The 22,611-nt window shown below is 37.9% G+C and overlaps 2 protein-coding genes across 3 annotated transcripts in view; both read right to left on the bottom strand.

Moving 5' to 3' along the window:
* Positions 1–471: 471 nt before the first annotated feature.
* TPST1 (tyrosylprotein sulfotransferase 1) lies at positions 472–17,070 on the bottom strand. Of its 2 annotated transcripts, XR_005557042.1 has the most exons (6): positions 16,191–17,070; positions 10,089–10,287; positions 8,890–8,940; positions 8,228–8,288; positions 6,491–6,528; positions 472–1,414 (listed from the first exon to the last, which is right to left on the bottom strand). XR_005557042.1 is itself a non-coding variant. In XM_039346318.1 (5 exons), the coding sequence occupies exons 1-4, from the start codon at positions 17,033–17,035 to the stop codon at positions 6,511–6,513; spliced, it is 1,113 nt and encodes a 370-aa protein (XP_039202252.1). In that variant the 5' UTR covers positions 17,036–17,070; the 3' UTR covers positions 472–1,414; positions 6,491–6,510. The 2 variants fall into 2 exon arrangements, 1 of the variants encoding a protein (XP_039202252.1); XM_039346318.1 differs by lacking the exon at positions 8,228–8,288.
* The window catches only part of LOC120309259 (CGRP receptor component), a 46,611-nt gene continuing 41,016 nt past the window's right edge, over positions 17,017–22,611 (bottom strand). Inside the window, exon 7 of the mRNA XM_039346323.1 lies at positions 17,017–17,140. The gene's annotated coding sequence lies outside the window, so the exon portion shown is untranslated. The remainder of the gene's footprint in view (positions 17,141–22,611) is intronic.

The following is a 22,611-nucleotide window of genomic DNA, read 5'->3' as shown; positions in this document are numbered from 1 at the left end:
AAACTAAATTAATACGGATCAAGCTATCAGGGGGAAAATAGCCAGGCTTTCACCTTATACCTGAAAACTGAGTCAGAGCCAGATACTTTTCAGACAATAATGAATTCAGTACCAGAAAGGTCACCTAAAAGGCCATTCAAACAAGTTCTCACTGCAAAGCCTCTTTTTCATGTATCAGACAGATTTATTTTTGAAAACAAGTAAAAAAGACATTTTGTTCTCTTGGAACAAAACATTTTGGAAAGCTTTATTTTAATGTTTGTATAACTTTAATTATTAATACTCTTATTATTATTTTAACATTAAATAGCCATATTTTAAATATTATTTTTACAAGCTGTCTCAAAAGCCTATCTGACTGGCAAGATAACATTTTTTAAAAATATATATTTTGTATCTAATCTCAAATTGCTTTTTCTGTCCATTCTCCAACCTTTAAATCATCTTAACTCAGAAAGTCAGACTCAAAAATTTGCCACATTTAAAGCTTTTATTTTGAAAAATAAAATACAAAAGCATTTTGTATGGATTGTAAACCTTTAAGTTCTTTCTCGCATCTCAGAAACCATTTTTAAATAATTAAAACATAATTTCATAAATCAGCTAAATTGGTAAAAGGGTGGGGTGGCAACAGGCACAAGCACCATTTTCCACAAATTAAAAAATTGCCCGAGGAAGGTAAAGCAATACACACAAAGAAGTTGTCTGCTATATGGTAATCTAATGATGGATGTGAACTATGTGTGGAGTAAACAGTTCAAAGGACAAACAAAGGTGTATTTAACATAGACATTCTGTGCACTGGTTCATTTCCTGTATTTTATGAAGAAAAGCAAGGGCTAAACAGGCCATTCCTCATTTTTTCATCCTTGTGAAGCCATGACTGCCAATCATCCTTGGAACGTATGCACACAAAGAAACCAGCATGCATCAATATGGACACACCCTGCAATTCACGCATGAGGTTTAATGTGTTAAATTAGCAGTCTTATGAAAAGCATCTCAAAAGTTAACATATCTGACATCCTAAATCAATACTGAAGATACCATAGAGTTTCTTCTGAGCTTTTAAAACAGTTGTGTAAATAGGAATCAATGCAATTTCTAGTGCTTGAGATTCAATCTGCCAATATCTTCTGTATATTAGTGTCACAGAGAATAGGAAGCAGGCCATGACTCTTCCAACTCCAAAATGTTTCATACAGGATGAATTCCCACCTGGAGTCCTTCTACTTTAATGTCTTGATCTCAGAACTATTCCCTATAAATACCTCCAGCATTTCAGTTGGGCTGCTCTGGAGTCACAAGAAAGATTGAGAGGTTTATATGTCATTATGAAATGGGGACATATTCTGAAGAATCAGATGTTTGTAGATTTTGCCATTGTGCTTTCTTTAAAATGTCTCCAACATTCCTAGTCAAAATAGAAAACATAAGATTTCAGTACATCTCCTCAGGGTTGGGCAATCCATAATTCATGTACACTTGTTTATATAGTCTCCCAATCTCAATACTGTATATAGTCATACGAACTTACTGTACATATTCTGAATCAGGCCCAAGACAGTATCCAAGGTAAAGGATCTAAATAAAACTTCCATGTATGCCAAGTCCAAGAATGTACAAATTAATAGTTAATCTTATCTGTTTCAGTAGCCTCTTCTCAGGGCAGATTTGCACTAACAATGTCTAAATTTGTATTAAATGTTACTGCTCTGATTTGGAACAGATTAACGTTTTGGCTGATTTCTGAAAATCTGAGATGGCTGTGATTGTTGGCTTTTTATTTCTTTTCAGAGCATTAATCTTCACTTGTCCACTAGAGTGAAGCTCTTCTCAGAGACCATTTTACCTTTATAGCTACTTCCTGGACTGGTCCTGTAATTTGTCCAATTTACATGGCTAGTCTAGAGGATGATGCAAAGCAGTTATAGAAGATACCGCCATGTATCCTACTGAGTGGAGAGGATATTTTTACCTCTCCAAAGAAGAACCAAGACCTTCAACCATTTCACATATTTTCCAAAATTAGTAATATTTTGTTTCTGGGAAAAGAGAAATGCTATTGTCCTATTGCACTTTTCAACTATCTTTGCCTGCAAAGGGCATGATTGCTGCCTACAAATCACAGGGACAGTGAGTTAATTATACAGAACATCTCTGTCCCTGGCAATCTAAAAATTATAGGGTTATCAGTGCATGTAACATAGATGTGTGTGTGGACAAGAATATCAACCTTGCTGCGTCAAGCAAAATCAAGCTTTTAATAGCGAGTGCCACACAAAGTGCACTAACCAAACAGGTGGTAAGAAAATAGGGGAACTCAGGCACCACACAGGTTATATAGAAAGTAAACACAGGGTCAGTCATAAAGGACTCAAATGTCTATATACAACTGCACAGAGTATGAAGAGTAAACAGGGTGAACTAGAAATTCAGTTTAATGAGGGCAGATATGATATTGTTGCAAGTATGGAAACATGGTAGGATGAAACCCACAAATGGAACACACAGCTAGAGAGATTTAAATTATTTAAAAGAAACAGACCAAACAAAAGAGGAGGTGGAATAGAAATAGAGCACAACAATGATGAAAACTGTCTTGAATGCATTTGAGTCAATATAAAAGAGGGAAAAATGACATTGCCATAAGTGTATACTATAGGCCACCCAACCAAACAGAGGAAATAGATGAACTTTTTGCTAGTCAGCTAACTAAGGTATGTAGGAAGCACATCACAATAGTAATGGGGGACTTTAACTACCCTGGCACCAAGTGGAAGATCAAACAGATTCCTGACAAACCTAGCAGACAATTTTGTCTCCCCAAAAGTAGAGAAGGGAACTAGGGGTTTAACCATATTGGATCTAATCCTCACTAACAGAGATGAAATGATAGAAGGTATTAAAGCCACAGGAACCTTGGGGGGAAGTGATCATGCAATATTGGAATTCAACATTCTGGAAGCACAAGCAATAGAACACAGTCAAACTAGAGTCTTGGACTTTAAGAGAGCTAATTTCAATAAACTTAGATAGAGCTTGGGAAGGATTCCATGGATGAGAATACTCAAGGGGAAAACAACTCAAGCTTGGGAAATTTTGAAAAGTGAGATAATAAAAGCCCAGTCTAGCACAACACCAACAAAGAAGAAAAATAACAGCTCTCAAAAGAAACCAGCATGGCTGCATAAAGAATTCTCTGATAAATTGAAAGATAAAAAGGACAAGTATAAAAAGTGGAAAGAGGGGCACATAACTAAGACAGAATATCTGCAAATAGCCGGTGCCTGCAAAGATGAAGTGAGGAAAGCTAAGGCTCATAATGAACTAAGGCTTGCGACCAAAGTCAAAAATAACAAAAAAAGTTTCTTTCAACATGTAAAAAACAAGAAAAAAGTGAAGGAAATGATTGGTCCATTAGTGGGGAAGGTGACAAGCAACAGGGAGAAAGCAGAACTATTTTTGCATCTGTCTTTACACAAAGGGAAAAAACAGACCAACCTATCAAAAACAGTACCATAAAAAACAGATTAGAAACACGTTAAGATAGGCAAAAAAATAGTAAGTGAGCACCTGTCCAGCCTAGACGAGTTCAAATCACCAGGACCAGATGGATTACACCCCAAGGTTCTCAAGGAACTGGCAGATGTGATCTCGGAACCACTGAACTATATTTTTCAAAGATCCTGGATTACTGGGGAACTACCAGAGGACTGGAAAAGAGCTGATGTAGTTCCCATCTTCAAAAAAGGGAAAAAATAGATCCAGGAAACTACAGACCTATCAGCCTGATTGCAATACCTGGGAAGATTCTGGAAAAGATAATCAATCAATGAATCAGTGAACACCTAGAGGCAAACAAAGTCATTACTAAAAGCCAACATGGGTTTGTCATAAACAGATCATGCCAGAGAAATCTTATTGCATTCTTTGACCAAGTGACAAAATTAGTGGACCAGAGGAATGCTGTGGATATAATTTAGTTGGACTTCAGTAAGGCATCTGATAAAGTAGATCACAACCTACTACTTGATAAGATAGAAAAATGTGGGTTAGACAACATCAGCACCAGATGGATTCGTAGCTGGCTGACCAGCCACACTCAGCGTGTGGTCCTCATTGGAACTGCATCTACATGGAGGGAAGTGTGTAGTGGGGTGCCCAAGGGCTCTGTTCTGGGCTCAGTGCTCTTCAACTTCTTTATCAACAATTTGAACGAGGGGATAAATGGGGAACTCATCAATTTTGCAGACAATTGCCAGGAATAACCAACACTCCAGAAGATAGGCTAAGATACAGGAGGATCTGGACAGACTTGAACACTGGGCACTATCTAACAAAATGAAATTCAATGGTGAAAAAAGTAAGGTTCTACATTTAGGCAAGAAAAAACAAATGTACAGGTATAGTATACGTGGTACCTTGCTCAATAATAGTAACTGTGAGAGGGATCTTGGAGCCCTAGTGGACAATCACTTAATATGAGCCAGCAGTGTGCTGCAGCTGCCAAAAAGGCCAACACAGTGCTAGGCTGCATTAACAGAGGGATAGAATCAAGATCACGTGAAGTATTAATACCACTCTTCAATGCCTTGGTAAGGCCACACTTGGAATACTGCATCCAGTTTTGGTCACCACGATGTAAAAAAGATGTTGAGACTCTAGAAAGAGTACAGAGAAGAGCAACAAAGATGATTAGGGGACTGGAGGCTAAAACATATAAGGAACGGTTGCTGGAATTGGGTATGTCTAGTTTAATGAAGAGAAGGACAAGGGGGGACATGATAGCAGTGTTCCAATATCTCAGGGGCTGCCACAAAGAAAAGGGAGTCAAGCTGTTGTCCAAAGTGCCTGAAGGCAGGACAAGAAGCAATGGGTGGAAACTAATCAAGGAGAGAAGCAACCTAGAACTAAGGAGAAACTTCCTGACAGTTAGAACAATTAACCAGTGGAACAACCTGCCTCCAGAAGCGGTGAATGCTCCAACACTGGAAATTTTTAAGAAGAGACTGGACTGTCATTTGTCTGAAATGGTATAGGGTTTCCTGCTTGAGCAGGGGGTTGGACTAGATGACCTCCAAGGTCTCTTCCAACTTTATTACTATTATTATTATTATTATTATTATTATTATTATTATTATTATTATTATTGATCATCGCACAGTCAGCCAGATGTTCAGACTGGATTTGGCATTTTTGTCTACCTATCAAGTCCTTACCAAGGACTGGGATAGGCAAATGTGGATGTTTGATGGTATTATAGATATCATCACAGGATGGAAGCAGTTCCTAGTAAGGCCGCCTTTTGCAATTGACTAATGGCGAATTTGTCAATGCCAATGGTGTTCAAGTGGTGCTCTAGTTGTTTTGGGATTGCACCCAAGGCGCCTATTACTAGAGGTACTATCCTTGCTTGCTTTTGCCACAGTCTTTTAATTTCTATTTGTAGGTCTTTGTATTTTGTTATCTTCTCCAGTTCTTTCTCATCTATTCTGCTGCCTCCAGGCACTGCCACATCCACTATCCAGACTTTTTTGTCTTTCTTATCGACAATTGTTAAGTCCGGGGTGTTATGTTGCAGGTGCTTGTCTGTTTGAATTCTGAAGTCCCAGAGCAGTTTTTTATCATTTTCTATGACTTTCTCTACTACTACTACTACTACTACTACTACTACTACTACTACTACTACTATTAGCCACTAATAGCAATACAAACTGGTATTTTGTATATTGCTTCATTTATCTTCCTTGCCTAGTAGTTGGTGGCAAGTAAGAACTGGAATAAAGGGGGTCCACTTCAAAGGGTGTCAAAGCCCTTAACTAACTCACAATTTAGAAAGAGCGATTCTCATAGTTTCAGAGTAGGCAGATTCATTGCAATGAGCAAAGGATTAGGTTGCAGAATCTTGAAAACTGGTTTTATACACTTTGGTTCTCATTCATCAGCATGAATGTCTATTATGCTTGATCTTTTTTTCTAACTGACTCATTTAAAGGGAAGGATTCTAACTATTTCTCTGATACCAGAATTAATGGTGGTATAATAATGATAATAATAATGAAAATAATAATATATCAATATGATATATCTGCTCTTCTGCAATATTTTGGAAATTTCCATTTTCATTGCCAGAGCCAGAAAATTCCACTGAAAAGGGTTTCCTTCCAAGAAAGGCCACCATGTTCAGCTTCCAAATATATCAATATTCAAGGGTCTCATCTTCACCAGCAAAGTTATGCTAGCATTCACATGTATTTGTGCACCCATTTTAAGAGGTCTTGTGACAGACCATTTCTAAATAGATTGTGCCCAAAGAGTGAGAATAAGGTTGTGCTCAAAGTGGGATAGTAAGTTATTCTACCCATTATGGGGGACATATAAATTTAATAACGTAATAAATAAATATTATATACACTGTGAAACTGTTGATAAATGTAAATAAAGAGGATGAAGAAACAAACAGTCCATTTTATTACCAATTACATACATTAAGTCGCATCCAGTCTTCTAGTTCACTGCATCAGTCTAAGAAAAAAAGGGGATAAAGTATTATTTTTCAAATGTATATTGAAACTATACTTGAATTCAAAATATTTTTATCAACTTCTAATACTGGAACACCATTACATCACTTTGTGGAAAATAATGGTAGTACAGTCGACTTCTTTTTCTACAGTGCATACAGATTTTCTCCCCACATCAGGGTAATGTATACTAGTGCAGATGATTTATAAAAAGGGACAAGACAAATACATGGAACATAAATCTATGCATTTCTACTTGTTCAAATACCTAGACAGAAATTACATTTCCATTCCCATTTATTTAAAGGCAGAATATCTTGGGATTTCAGATCACTGGGACCAAAGAAACCTGCTTCATGTTAAAGCAGAGCAAGAGCCTATCTAACTTAGCTTTGCTGAAAATCAGACTTCAACCATACAAGAACTTTTATGGAACTCCCCACCCCTGCCCACACAAGGCAAAGGTAACTCCCTGGCCTTTTGGCAACTCATCCAAATTTAGTTGTTATGGACAGTGTTTAGTACTTTAGCACTTTAGAGCTGCCACTACCAAGAAAATATTAGTTATAATTTTATAATTATGTATGTAATTCTGTCATTGTACCTTATTGCATATCATTGTTATTGCAATGGCTACACATGTAATCTGCTTGGACTTAAATTTAGCTAAAACAGTTTAAAATTTTTGAAATGAAATTCATTACAAGGCAAGATCAAGTTTGCCAAAATGCCAGCTTGGGTTGAGATAACTCTAGCAATAAAGACCTAACTGATAGCAATAAACTATAAAGGACTTGTAGTGCATCATATTTAAATATTAATACACGATATTACATTGCCTTACGGTGCAATGCTGTTTATATCTGCATGTTTAGTTTGTCGGGGATTAAAAACTAAACATGAGGATTAGAGGGAAAATCCACGGAATTTGGCATTCTATTTTCAACAGTGGTCAGCCATATTTCTAGGAACCTCACAAACCTGAAGAGGATGAGCCTTCCCTGATAGCTCTCATCCTTTTGACACAAGAGACTCTTTTGCTAATGCTTTCCGATTCCTTCAATTAATGGAACTTGTAGGGCTTGTGGCCAAAGGTTGTAAGATGAAAGTCTCTTCAGAGTGCCAGTCAAGCAACAATACCTTCTTCCAAACATTCTACCCCTTCACATTCTTTTAGTTTATTCCACAATCAGCATTCTACAGAGGCTGAGCATATTCAGTTTTCACTAATTGTTCAGCATCTGAATTCTTATTTTACTGTTGCTCTGTATGGATTTTTTTTCTAATCTCTGTTTCCCAAAATTAATTTATATTCTTACAATTTTTCCAAACACAACAAATAGTGGAAATAATCTCTTTAACTGGTTGGCAATTCAAAATGCAAGATTTGTAGACATGTTGGGGGTACAAGAAACAAAAATTCAGAATTAAGCATCATTGAAAAGAAGGAAAACCACACAAACCCAAGCAGGAATAAATCCTTTAAGGCTGCAAATTAGTCAAGCACTGGCCAGCCAAGCCAAAGCATAAACTGATCAAAAAGAATGTGAAGAGCTAAGGCAAATAGCTCTTTTGCACATGAGACAGAATAGATGCAGGCCCACACGCAACAGCAGCTTATCAGTAGGAATTCTGGTGCCTGCAGCCACGAAAGCGGCAGTGCTCTAAAAAAAGCAGACAAATAGCATATACTACTCTACTTTATCAACTCCTTCTTCATTTTAGCTTGATATGAGACTTCCTTTCTACTGTCTTCCTTAGCTGCAATGAGAAGAAAGTCAATGTTCACTGGGGATAAAATTGTTCTCTCATTTATTGTTTCAGAGGCTATTTCCCTCACCCATGAAACTAGTGTGTTATTGCACAAAATGTGGGTGCACAATCTGAATTTTCAAAGCCACAGGTGGTCCTCATGTCCTCCCCAAAAGTTGCCAATGAAAGCTAATTTAATAATTGTTTTCTTTGGCCACACTAAAAGGCTTCAACTCCCCTTTAGCCATGCCAGTTGGATATTATTGACAATACACTAAATACACTAAAGTGGTCCAATAAATCTAGAGGGTACCAGCTTGGGGAAAGAAAGCTGAAATTAATGTGTGACCAAGGAATGTACAAGATAAGTGCTTGCAAAATATTTTTGTACATTTTTAAAAACAAACTTATGTGTGAAAACAACTCAACCCTGCAATTGAGACAGAACCTGCTAGTGATCGTTGCTTCTTATAACAACATCACTTCCCAAGGTAAATTCAACTTTAAATTCTGATTGTATTCATCTGCATGGCCCTTGAATCAGAAGGTCATTGATGTTATCAATATTACCCTAGAACCTTCATGAGATAAGGGCTCCGAGAATCCTTACCTGTGGCATTTCTTTTAGGAAGTCAGGTAGTTGAAATTCACCTTTATAAACCTGGGAAAAAAGAAAACAAACTTTGAAACAGAAGCCATGTTCCAAATATTAATATTTTCCAAGGGCCGATTACACTCAATACCTGGTTGTGGTCCAAAATACCTGATAGAAATCAGATTATCATGTTACACTGAATATTAAGCTGATATAGAGGGGCTGCAGGAAAAGAGAAGGGAACAGCCTACACATATGATCCAATCTACTTCACACTCTTTCTATTGGTCCTTTGACATTCAGGAGAGGCTTTTATGAGGAAGAAAGTCCTACAAAGAGTACTTGTTAAGGAAAGATAAACAATCATCAACATTGGAAATGTTGCAGGACTAGCAAACTTTTATTCCCCAGATAAGAATCTGGGGTTTGAATAGATGTAGGGATTCAAGGAAGGGCAGGGAGGAAAGCTGCCCTGAGTAAACAGGTCAACCAATTTCTGTAGAATGGTAGCACCGCATCATGGCCTTTGGGTGATCTCAAAAACTAAGCTGGATAGTCCAAAAGACTTCCTAAAAAGTTAAAGCAGACCACTTCCTTGTTGTTACCAAAATAACTTCTGAGATGTATATATTCATAAAGTCACTAAGAACTGAGCTCAACTCATCAAGTCAACAGGAGAGCTGCTGTTACAAAACCATGCAGGGTACTTTTACTCACACATTTCATTCATTTTCTTTCCAGGTTAATGCCAAACTCTGTTGTGCATTAGATGTGATTTCTACAATGCATTTACTGTTGTATATTACTGCTACCTGTGGTACTGTTTGAAATGTTGCATTTATCATGAACCATAGAGGAAGAGACAGAGAACATATCCAAACTCTAAATGAATTGGATCTTAAATCCCAGAAGAGTTAGGTAGCAAGGCCAAAGAGAGTTAATATCCCAATGCACATGCACATCATATAGGGGGAAACTGTGTTATACCAGACCCGTTTGAATGGGAGGGTGCTAAAAGACCTTTATCAAACGCAATCCTTCTTTGAAAGACTCAGCAGTGACTTGCACAATCCCCAATCCCAAGATTATATACTTCTAAAAACAGTTGTCTTTTTTTTTTGCCCACCACATTCTATAAAGCACCCAAACTTTACAATAGCATCAGCTTCATTTACACATACACACACATTCAAAAATATAACTTGGCAATTTACCCTTCTTGTGTTTTCAAGGACTTTCTGATCCGGCTTCCCATAATTGGGTGGGTTGGCATAGGGGTCATAGCCAAGTTTCCCCAACATTGGTGCAATCACTGGCATATCCTGAAGAACATCAGTGGGGATTTTTCCAACCCATTTCGACAAGGCTTCCACATTAACTGGCTTAATAACTTGGTCCGTAGATCTTTCAACTCTGCCCCAAAATATATGCATGCATATATTAATTGATATAGTTGCATGAAAGTTATTCTCACAAAATAATGAAATGCAAGCCCCTCTTGTTTTTTGTTAATCTTGCACACTGGAGAAATGGTATGTTGCTATGTTCATACATCTTTGAGTTGGAGAAAACTGAACCAGCGTATATAGAATCTGTACTATCCCCATTGCTATTTCTTATTTTATTGCTTTTGTTTCCAGTCATTGCCAATCCCCAGTAAATCATAGTCCTATACATTTTGTGTGGTTTGAGGGGCCTTTTGATAGGGTCAGAAGGAGGGGAAGAGGAAGGAAATCTTATGATGATCTGAAGCCATCACTGTCATAGAGTGGAGATGAGAAGAAAGCAATGTCATTGGGTCACAAAAGAAGAAAGATGTTGCCAAAACATGTTTGTTACATGTTGTTTGTAATATGTGCACCATGTTAAGTGCAAGTAAAGAAAGGCCCTTAGATATAAAAAAGGGTCTTCAAGATCAGAGTATGTCACATATGTATATTGATGGGAAATAATGCATTTTCCTCCCACCTAGAATAATGAAGTCTTATAGGACAAAAATGGCATAAAAATGGGGGGAAAAGTTTGGGGTTTAGTCACATTTTTCCTATTTTTTTCCCCAAAGAATAAAAGTCTTTAAAAAAACTGATGAAATCTTTTCTTTTAAAATATTTATGCAGTAAAATAATGCTTATTGATAACTACTGTTCATTTTGCTCCAAATCTAATACTTGTAATTTACCTACAGAACCAAAATGCTATCATTTTGATGCTTAAATGACTACATAATAATAGAATAGAATACAATAGAATAGAATAGAGCTGGAAGGGACCTTGGAGGTTTTCTAGTCTAGCCCCCTGCTCAAGCAGGAAAACCTATACCATCTCAGACAAGTGTCTATCTAGTTTCTTCTTAAAAACCTCCAGTGATGGAGCGCCCACGATTTCTGAAGATTGTCTTTGACTTACTACAACAATGAAGCCCAAAATTTTAGCTGCTAAGCAAGACAGTTAAGTGAGTTGTGCCTCATTTTAAAACCTTTGGTGCCACAATCATTAAGCAAACCACTGCAGTGGTTAAGTGAATCATGCAGTCGTTAAGTAAATCTGGCTTCCCCTATTGACTTTGCTTGTCAGAAGTCAGCTGGGAAGATTACAAATGGTGATTGCTTGACACCGGGACCTGCAACAGTCATAAATACATGCCTGTTGCCAAGTGTCCAAATTTTGATCCTGTGACCATGGGGATGTTGCAACGGCTGTGAAGTGTGAAAACCAGTCATAAGTCACTTTTTTGAATAGTTGTAAGTTGAGGACTACCTGTATTGGGTAAAAGAGTATGAAGCTTGCCTCAGTGAGCAAATCTCTTATTTTAAGAATTAGAAGTCCATCAGGAAGGTAAAAATAATTTTTCAGAAAATGCAGAAACTTGTAGTAAAGTAATAATAGCTCAGAGATTAGGCAGTATTTTTCCATGAAGAATATATTCTTCCTTGATTTCCTTAGCTGTTTTTTTAAAAATGTAAACACATGAAAAATTTAAGAGAATATATAATCCTATTTAAATGTCATGTTGTCCTTATTTTCTCTTCTCAGTCTTATTTATGCGACCAAATCAAACTGAAAAAATTAAGTTCCCAGCTTTCTTAGAGTTCAGTAGCTCATACTTTCATTTGTAACAAAAAGTTTCAAAAAATTTAACTTAATAAATGTACATTATTGTATAATTAGAACTTTACATTTAATAAATATGCAAAAATGATAGTTTTTAATGAGTAAAGCAAGATATGTGAAGGATAAAATGACAGTTTATGTTCCTAAAGCAGATATGTGAAGGATAAAATGAATACAATTATTGCATAGATTTCCAATTTTCCTCCAGAAAAAAAACAAGAATGTTTTTTTTTACAGCAACCAATCCAGAACTTTATACCTCTGTTGCATCTATTTCACTTTCCTCTAGTCTAAATGATCTCATCTACCTTTAGCAGGAGAATGTAACCTGTTGAGTCTCTTCAGCGTCAAGAGCATGGCTCTTACATTATTTCAAAGTCATGATTAATTGTAATTTTTGAAGCAATGGGAGGAAAAAAATTATTAAGTCATTAAGGAACAATCTTGTTAATTGGATTAGCCAATATGATTTTAACTGCATTTTAAATTAAATTTGTTTTGTTAGATTTATATCAAAGAAAAACAAGAAAGTCCAGTTGCCTCCTGAAAAAGCATCCTTGGGATTTATAACAAGTCTTTTTTTCAGAAGTTGAAGGCAACATACCAGGGCTGTCCCCTGACTCTGTGAGATGAAAAAAAACAACCAGGGTTACTTAATGAGTTTCCATGGCAGAGGATGGATTTGAAAATGTTCCAATATTTTAACTGTAAATGTTGATCCATATTAACCTCAGTTAACAGTAATCAAATGCAGCTTGTTGCACAATGCATGCTAGGTCATTAATTGACCTGGTAAACACAAGTTATGTAAATATACCCTGGCTTGTCACTGAGAAAGGACAGACACAGCCATTACTAATGGCCTGATTGAATATGCATTAATATACCAAGAATTCAGGATTACCTAATGAAACAAATTATCATATGTTTTGGATAGATGGAAGAAAATTCTTCATCTCCGTGTTTCATTGCACCCTGGAACTTACCATCAAAAGTTTTTAATGGACCACCCAACTCGACAATTTTAATGAATAATCAGGCATGTTCACAATGAAAGAAAGAGAAAAATGTTACTGTGGTCAGTCGCCATGATGGACTAATTAAACCTCCCTGCATAGAGGCAGTCTTATTTCTCAACAGCTCCCAAAGCATCTGCTATGCTTACTATAGAAGCAGAGGTGTCTGGTATTTGGATCCAAAGTAAGAAAGATGCTTCAGATTCAGCAGCTTGTTAAAAAAAAGACCATGGAAACTCAGGAAAAGCCAAAGCATCCTGAAAGAAGCTCCAACAGGCACTGCAAAGCACCTTTTCCAGCTTCAGATCCACATCTGAATGGCTGAATTTCAGATTCTCTGCTGCCAGTAGGGAGGAAAAGAGCAATCAAGCATCATCAGGTAGGGCTGGAAGAAAATTCTATCTGAAATCCAGGAAGTCTGCTGCCAATCCCTGTTTTGGAGCCAGACAGACCAAAAACATGACTTGGTATTAAGCTTCTTCCTCTTTCTCCAAGAAGCCTTCAAACACAGGACAGCAAATAGCATTCTCTCCCCCCTCACAAAAAAACCACCCTGTACATTCCTCTTCAGATTGCTTCTGTCTGTGGCTCTGCTGACAATAATAAAGGGAAAAAAATACGGTTTCCGCTCCTTCCTTAAAAAAAAAAATATGACATTCTCCCCACCAGCTCCAGCTGTTTTTTATTAAGAAGAGGGCAAATGCCAGAGTTAGAGTGCTAGTTATGGCAAGACTCCATGCACCCAGCCTGTCCGCCAAGAGCCACGTTGGCAATGTGTTTCAGCCACAGCACATCTTGTGCTGCCTTGAGTTACTGCCAGTTCAAGCAGCCTCTTTTCACATCAGTGTCAATCCAGATTTGTTTTCTGGATTTTTGGGGGGAGCGGGGTGAAATGAAAATTGCTACAGGACTGGCCTTGTCATTCAAACCATAATAAACGAGCTGGGCAGCAGGGATCCACTATGGAGGTTAAAAATTTCTTTGAGTAAGGCTTGGACAATCTCTAGGTACTACTCTAAGTAAATATTGCTCCATAAGAGTGTGGGGGGAGCAATTGAGTCCAATGAAATCAGAGGACAAATTGGACTGCTAAGTTTATGAAATATTCTCCTTACCCTATGTGTGCATATACATACCCACAGCACAACCAGGGTGTAAACAATTTCCATCACAGCACAACCAGGGTGCAAACAGTTTCCATTTGCTAAGCATTCTTTTTAATGGTCTAAACAAGCAAGCTTTAAATCAGTACATTAATTGGGAGTTTATCAAATTTTCTCTTTTCGTCTAAAAATAGGGGAAAACCTCTCTTCATATCCAGGGAGGCCTAATTTTAGGGAAAGGGGGAGGAGAAAGGGGAGGATTATGTGTTACAAATCTGCATATGGAGGCATGTATGCAATCAATAAGAATTCTAGCTAAAAGGAGAATGGCTTAGAACAGTCACACATGATACAATACTGTAGATAGGGAGTTCCTCAGTTCTGCTGCCTTTCAGATCATGAATAATTGAATTATCCAAATAGAGCTGATGACATTGAAGAATTGCCCCTACCCAGAAGAAGTTGATCATACAGAGATGCAGCAGGCATTCCCCTTGCCATTTTGGCAGAGCATATATATTCCTTATGACCAGCTGTTATTTTCTTGTCACCAGTACCAACCACACTGTGGCATGTAAGTTGGGACTGATCAGCGGCTTCAATGCCATAAATAGTATTTACAGTTAGCATCTAAGCCAGCAGTAAACCACCAGGATCAATTTTTGTCAATGGAGCCAATTCTTTCCACCTCTTTAAGAAAGCAATCAAGATACTCCTGTTTGGTCCAGAATTTTGGATTAAACCATAATGATTTTAAGGATTTTTAATTGTTTTATGTTTTTTTGTTTTCACTGTGAACTGCCAAGTATTCATTAGGTAGAAAAAACCCACAGGGCAATTTCTCTGTTAGACTAACTCAAATTCCACAAAATTCCTGCAAGTTTTTGTGCTTCAAATTTGAAATGATTTTTTAAAATTTTAGTTTGTATAACAGAAGGGATTTTGTTTTCCCTGTGATTGACATAGCTACTGTTTTCTATAAATCAAACGGTTGATGTGAATGTTTAAAAATACTTCCCATCTCCTTTTAAAAAGCAGCATTCTGAAGAGGAGAAATAATGTTTGAGATCTACTATACTTTGGTACTTAATAATCAGATGTCTCTCCTATTTTCTTTTGCTGTAGTCTGCTGCATATTTGCTCTGCTTAAGACAAATAACTACAAAGAAATCAAAGTGTTGTCTCTCTCTCTTTCTGCACAGCACCAGCATTTTACATTCTGTTTTGGGATTGCAGATGAAATCACAAAGTAAAGAGAGACTTGTTTATCATTCAATCTTGATCTGACTGGTGAAAAATGATTCTGCTGGTTTATCACAAAACAATATTCTTACTAACAATAAATATTTATAGTCTTGAAGCATACTACAGGGAGGCCATTGTTATCATAAGGAATGGATGCACTGAAATGATGAAAAGCTCCATGAGCTTAACTGCCTGCTGCATCTCTGCATGAATTACTGCCCTTGTTTTATTCTTCTCTTTAGCTTCCACTCGGGCAGGAGAACAGTAGGAAATTTTCAAATGGGTTAGGGTTAGGCTAAGCCCAACTCTCAAGGGAGTCAATCCCATAACAACAATCATTCCTACAAAAGGCAGTCCTTCCTCCATTCATCTCCCCCCCCCCACATGCATATACACACATACACATCAAGCCTGTGAAGAAGGTTGAATTCATGGGTATCCTTTTACCTAATTTACATATAATTTTAAAATAATGCCATTTTAGAAATGGAGCTTTCCGCATGGAAAATGTAACAACAGAAAAATGTTCCATCCTGCATCCCTATCCTTGAAGCTTCCTGCAGTGAAGGGTAATTCCTGGCATCTGTACATGAGGATGGTTCCTAATTTCAGAAATGTTTTGTAAGGATCATAATTTCTGGAAAAAAATGGCTGAGGTAGAAAAATATTTTTGTTTTTCTGAATTTTGCAGGATACATTTTTGTAATTGTTATGTGTAACCCTGGCCATAGAAAAACATCCCAGCCCTTTTTGAGTATTTTAGAGGAAACAAACAGCTGGACAAACTGTGTTCTACTAAAGGCTTTCTAACCCCCCCCCCCCCAAGAAGAAGCAGACTCACTTTGATAGGGACACTCCCCCAGCCTTCCCAATCATTTCTTCATGATGCAGAACTGCAGGATTCCACGGGATGTGGAGGAACTTGAGGAGTGTCCTGAGCCACTGCTCGGGGTGCAAGACCAGCTGCTCATAATACATCATCATGCAACGGTCAAGGCCAGCCTCCAAGCACTGGTTATACATGATCTCAATGGCACGATTCCATTTGGTCAGGCAATCCCTGTAGCTATTCAGATCAAAGCCAGCAATGGTGACCTTCCTGGAGATCATGGAATGAACGGAGGCCCGGCCATCTCTGACCATTAAAATAAACTTGGCATTGGGGAAAATCCTAGCAAGGTAAGTTAAAGACTTGAGGGCAAAGGGGTCCTTGTTGCACAGGTAAGGAGCTGGCTCCCCATGTTTCACAATAATTTCTAAGAGGAAGGCCTGCATGGCCGAGTCCAGCACCTCATCTGTGACACCTGCCTCATTGAGCCGCATTTTCTCTTTGCTTGATCGGGCCCACATCTGCTTGACAGCCAAAATCCGAGGGATCACCCGTGTCTCTTCTCCACAGCGGATGTCCGGGTGAGCATCTAGCATTGCCCGCATCAAGGTGGTGCCACTCCGGGGTACTCCCCCAATAAATATTAAAGGCATGTCTTTGTTATAAGCCAGTGTGGCATTTTCCTTTGTGCCCTGGCTGCTTCTCGTGGTTGCTTTGGCTGGCTCTAGTCGGGTCAGTTGGCTTCTTTCCTCTATTTGGTGATGGCATTCCATAGCATGTTGCCCCAAGTAGAAGACAGTCACTGAACTAATCACCAGACAGACCAGCAAGAGGTTCTGCTTGAGTTTCCCTATCATCTTTTGTAGAGAAGCCACCTCATGCGGTTGGAGGTGGCTGGCTGGCCCAAGTCACTGCCTGTGTTTCATGCCTTGGAGAATGTGGTCCCTAGAGATCAAGGCTTGCTGGAACAGAAGAACAAATAAAGGAAACAAAGGAAAAGAATAAATCAGAGTACTGTGATTAAATTTAAACAGGTTCTTTCCTCCCAAGCAACATTCCAGCTATTAAAATGATAATACTCTCAATCATCAATGATCCAGAGTTAGTGGGATCCAACACAAGACTGTAATTGGGAATATCTACAGAGATTCTCAGTCATCCAGGTCATGGTTGTCCCAAAGATGTTTTTTCAAAGGGCAACTGGACTTCGTCAGTTCTTGGATGAGAAGCGATACGTCTTCAAGGAAAATAAAGAAAGTCCAGTTGCCTCTTGAAAAAGCATCTTTGAGATAGTAATTGGGAAGATCCAGATTCACCCCCCCCCCAAAGCCATGAAAAGACCCAACCCACTCATGGAGTTGTTGTGGGAATAAAAATGAAAGGCAGGGGGGATATAGAGGAAAAATTACATATTACCTTGAGCTTGTTGAAAAAGTCAGAATATAAAGATAAGAACTAAACAAATACAGCAGTATCTCAGTACTCCACTGTTTCAAAAATTGTCAAATTTGGTACTCAACACATTTTAACATAAAAATGTTGTCCCAGTACTCATTGTTTGTTTGGTCTTGACACTCTGTGACAGGAAAAAGGAGACAGCCACAGAGAACAGACAAGACGTTGGCTATGCAGGGAAGGTTGCTACAAAAGGAAGAGGGGGACAGCTACAGAGGGTGGACAGGAAATCAGCCATGCTGGGAAGGTCACTGACATAGGAAAAGACACAGACAAGAAGTCTTTCCCAATCAAAACAAAAGGTCACATAGTAAGTCACATGGTTGGTTTGGTACTCATCGTTTTTAGTACTCAACGTGCCTCACGGAACCAATTAATGAGTAGCGGGGTACCACTATAAATAATTTTCAGAAAGTCCTTGATAATAAGAGATAGTCACAGCTCATGGGCACAGCATGAGATCAAGGAACCTATACCCTAACGAAGTTCATAGAGCCACAATCCTCATCATCACAATTAGGCCATGCTGGCTAAGGATTCTGGAAAGAAGAATCTCATCTATTCTTCTCAAGACAAGAAAGCCACAAGTTTCTACATTTTGATGGCAAGAACTGTGAGAGTTTGTTTAATTAATGTATTTAGTATTTAGATTTATTCATGGTTTATATATTTTTTTTTAGATTATTTGAAGAAATTTTAATTAAGCCTATGTCTAGCTCTGGGAAGGTTGGGGGTGGGAATGGGAGGGTTGGGGAGGTTTGGGGATGGGTTGTTTTGTTTTTTTGTAAAATTTTAAAAACTTAATAAATATTTACAATAAAAAAAAAAGAAAGCCACAAGTTTCTACATTTTGATGGCAAGAACTGTGAGAGCGGAGAATGATGCCTCAGATCAATACATGATTCAATTCAATATATGCCAAACCAGAATTTAACCAAATAATATAGGTACACACAATAGAATGAACCACAACGAACATAATCAAGCTTAACACCAACACAATTTAGCATGTTGTTGAATATCACCCTAAAGTTCTCCGCTGTTGAATCTATGGAGATGGTTTAGTACATCCACATAACAAGTGTGGGATTCAGCCAGTTCGCACCAGATCAGTAGAACTGGTAGCTAATTTTTTGTTGTCCAGGCCCAGAATGGACTTCCGGAAGTGGCATCCACACAGAGAAACGGTTGTTCACATATTTGAATCCCACCACTGCACATAACCTGTGTGTGTTTCAGGACATTAATGTATCTCTGAGTTAATAGGATACAGGCAACAATATCCTGGTTTGCAAGATATTCTCTAGATTAGAGCTCTTAATTTACAGAGGATAACATGAACATGCCTGAAGTAAAACTGAGATTTAATTGCACTTGTAGTCCACCAGCCCAAACTGACCAGTACTATTTTTGCTGTAAGTAGAGGATGCTATGCATGGCAATGTGCAACTAAGGCTGGAAGCATTTCTATACCTTTTCTGTTTCACTGAAAAGTATTATGTGAAAGTTTTTACTGATCAAAGACACCCTAAGGAATGAAGGTATATATCTGTATGCTCAGCTAATACAGTGTTTTCCAATTTAGCAACTTTGAGATGTGTAGACTTTAACTGGCTGGAGAATTCTGAGAGTTGATGTCCACATATCTTAAGATTGCCAAATTTGAAAAAAGCTGATCTAATAGCAACCAAACATATGGAAACAATAGAGAAATTGCAGAGTGTTTTGGATGAAAATAAAATTTATGTTAGAAGAGGGTGAGAAGAGCTAAACAAAAAACATCAAGCAGAGATAAAAATTAAAAATAAAAATAATGAAATCATTTGGGACAAATGTTAGATTAGAATATGGATGTGGTTTGCTAACAGAGTGTCTGTACAACTCATTTAATGAGTTTGTGAAGACTTCCTCTCTGGCTTTTGATTAGAAGACATAATCTTTTGCGAGAACTGAATATTTGTCAAAAGAAGCAAAAATGATACTGTGTAAGTATCTTACTTTCTTATATGGGTTCACTAGGTGGCTTCACTAGGAGTAACAAAAAAGTAAATTGAATGTAATGGAAAAGGGCTACTCAAGAAGTATGTAGTGCAAAACAAGAAGAGACAGAATCAAAAATGAATGAGTAATGAATGTGAACTGAATACAAGAGTATGAAAAGGCATGCTTCACAAATTTGCGTGTTTGAGGTAATTTGATTTGAACTGAATTTGATGCTGAAGTGGTTCATCACATAAAGAGAACGAATTAGTATACAACTGCAAAACAAATATCTGAAAAGCAGGAAAGGAAAGACCAGGAAGTTTGAGGTTAACTGGGATTGTGAAATAGGCAAAAGGAGAGAGACAATAAGTTTAAAGAACAAGAAGCACTGTACAGAGCAGTAGATGGATATGAAAGAAGCAAAAAGGATTTTGCAAGGATAGAAAGGCATGGAGGACTGTAGTGGAGGGTATGGGTGTACTGAATTATCTGTATTTATTTTTCTTTTTTCTCAGTTTAATTTCTTTGACCTGCTATGTCTAACTTCTTTTCTATGCATAATGTTGCTTACTGTGGAAAGGTTCAGCCAAAAGGGGTATGAACAAATGTGTATTCCTTGTGCTTTACCATCTTACTAGATTGAATTGTGTCCCCAAATCACATTTGATCACTCTCCTTACATATAATTGGAAATAAGGCCTAGATGCAGTTTACAAGTCTCTGAGCAGCCCAGTTATAACACAAGATTAATAACTGGTTCTAAACCAACAGCTGTATCATTGCTCCTAAAAACAAATTAAAAATCTAGCCTTTTTATCTTCCATTTAGAAGCAACTATCTCCGGTTACACTTACGTTACAATCCAATGTTCTGGGATGGTGTCCAGGAAGCCATAAATTCAGTCAGATTTTCCCTCTGAAGAGCAGAGTTGGGGCTCTAATCTCCCAAGGGAAAAGCCAGTAACAGAATTTAGAGCTGCCTCTATGGGAGGCTCAATAACCATCATGAGGAAGACCAAAGCGGAGATTGCGGCAAAAGCTGAGCTAGGAGCATTCCAGGATAAGATGTGGTTTTGTTTGCTTGGCCCCCAAACCAGCAAAGATGCATGTATCTATTATTTTTATTTTATTTATTTCTGCAATTTATTTGTTGCTCAACCCCAAACAAGGTTCTAAACAGTTACCAAATATTGCAAAGAAGGAAATAAAAACAAAACCATTAATAAACATAAAATCTTCCTATTTCCCAACATACCCCCCCCCCCAAAAAAAGTAGTACCTATTCTTTTTGAACTTTGGTATTGGAAAAGATTGCTTTAAATATTGTGGACAAGTAAGAAAACAAACCAATGGATCATTGAACTAATCAACCCAGAGTTCTCAATAAGGACACAAATGACCAGGCTATTAGCATTCTATTTCAGACATATTATGTGAAGATCTCTCTGGAAAAAGTTCTGATGTTAGGAAAGGTGGAAAGAACGAGAAGAGGATGGCCTGAAGCAAGGTGGATAGACTTTGTTACAGGATGATGGGTGCACCATTAGGAGACTTAAAATAACAAGACAGATCTAGATCATCATGGAGAAAATGTGATCACTAGGAGTCAAAAATAATTTAATGGCACATAACTGATCAAACTATCACTAACTACAAGGAAGGGACTTAACTGTCAAGCACCAGAAAAAACAGGAGATCCAGACAGTTCAAATGGATATAAAGATTTATTGTAAGCTTGAACTCTCTGTAAGAATCTGAATTACTAACAGCTAAGGAAATTGGCAAAAGATAAGAGTAGAAGGAATTCAAGGTGGGCTGAACTTAGACCTCTTGTGGGCACGAAGGGACTCATGACTGATGATGCGTTTGATCCCTCCCTCGGACTTAGCCTGATCATCTCCTACACCAGCATGCTATCAATCCCTAAAGTATTTTCTCTAAACCTGGATGTATCCTTGAAGTCACCAGGGCTGTAATTTAATTCAAAGAATTATTCATCTCTGGCTATCAAAATTAATGTCCTCTTAATGTTTGCAAAGGGGAAGAGGGAATGCTATCAGAGGGACATCAGATTCACATTCTAAATTCCATCCTGCAGTTGAAAAAACGGAGAAACCCAAATTCCAAAATCAGGGCCTTTCAAGATGAAGCACAAATCTGCACTGTTAGAAGATGAAGGGCTAAACCATTAAAGGCCCCACACGGAGATGAACTGTCTCATTTCTTGGATCATCCCACTAGCATGTTTTCATTTCTTACTTTGAAATTACATTTAATGGAATGTAGACCAACAATTTCTATGATACAATTATCAAAGATGTTTCAATCAAGAAGCAAAATAAACCAAACAAGTCTCCACACATAAATGGAAAAGGGTCCGATTATATAAAGAAGTTCATCTGGGGAAGATAGGAGTACTGGATCACTGTCTTATAGATGGCTGTTTAAAAAGCCCTGCAGAAAATCACAAAAATGGAGACATTTATCCATAGCTGAGAATTAAACGTCCATGCCCAAGAGGAGGTTATCTATTCAACCACTGTCACAAGATAATGGTAGAATGATGTAGCCTTTTGCAATAATTTGAGACAGTGTTTTTCTATTTTAGTAACTTTCAGATTTGTGGACTACAAATCCCCATGCCGGTTTGGGAATTCTGGGAGATGAAATCCACACATCTAAAAGCTGGCAAGGTTGAAACACACTGAACAGGGAGGACACTGCAAGATGTAAGGTGCTGTTGGATCTATCTTAATCTTACACAAGAAAGTACTTTGAACCTGAAAGCTGCTGATACATATTTAGTTGGCAAATAGAGCTTTTTTTAAAAAAGCATCCCTGCTCAGAAGCAGCATGTTAAGAGCTCGAGGCTGTTGTCCCCATTCTGCATGCCAGCTAGCAGCAGCATCTGGCTAGCTACTGCTGGAAACAGAACAGCCCAATATCCTGATTAACTGCAAGAGTCAAGAAACACCCATTCAGGCACAATCTGTATT

Source organism: Crotalus tigris, unplaced genomic scaffold (assembly GCF_016545835.1).
Source record: "Crotalus tigris isolate CLP2741 ecotype Arizona unplaced genomic scaffold, ASM1654583v1 scf7180000017987.690289119674:8195010, whole genome shotgun sequence".
In the NCBI taxonomy this organism is placed as follows: Eukaryota; Metazoa; Chordata; class Lepidosauria; order Squamata; family Viperidae; genus Crotalus; species Crotalus tigris.
The sequence above is the reverse complement of the archived record's forward strand: the minus strand, read 5'-3'. Positions and strand labels throughout refer to the sequence as shown.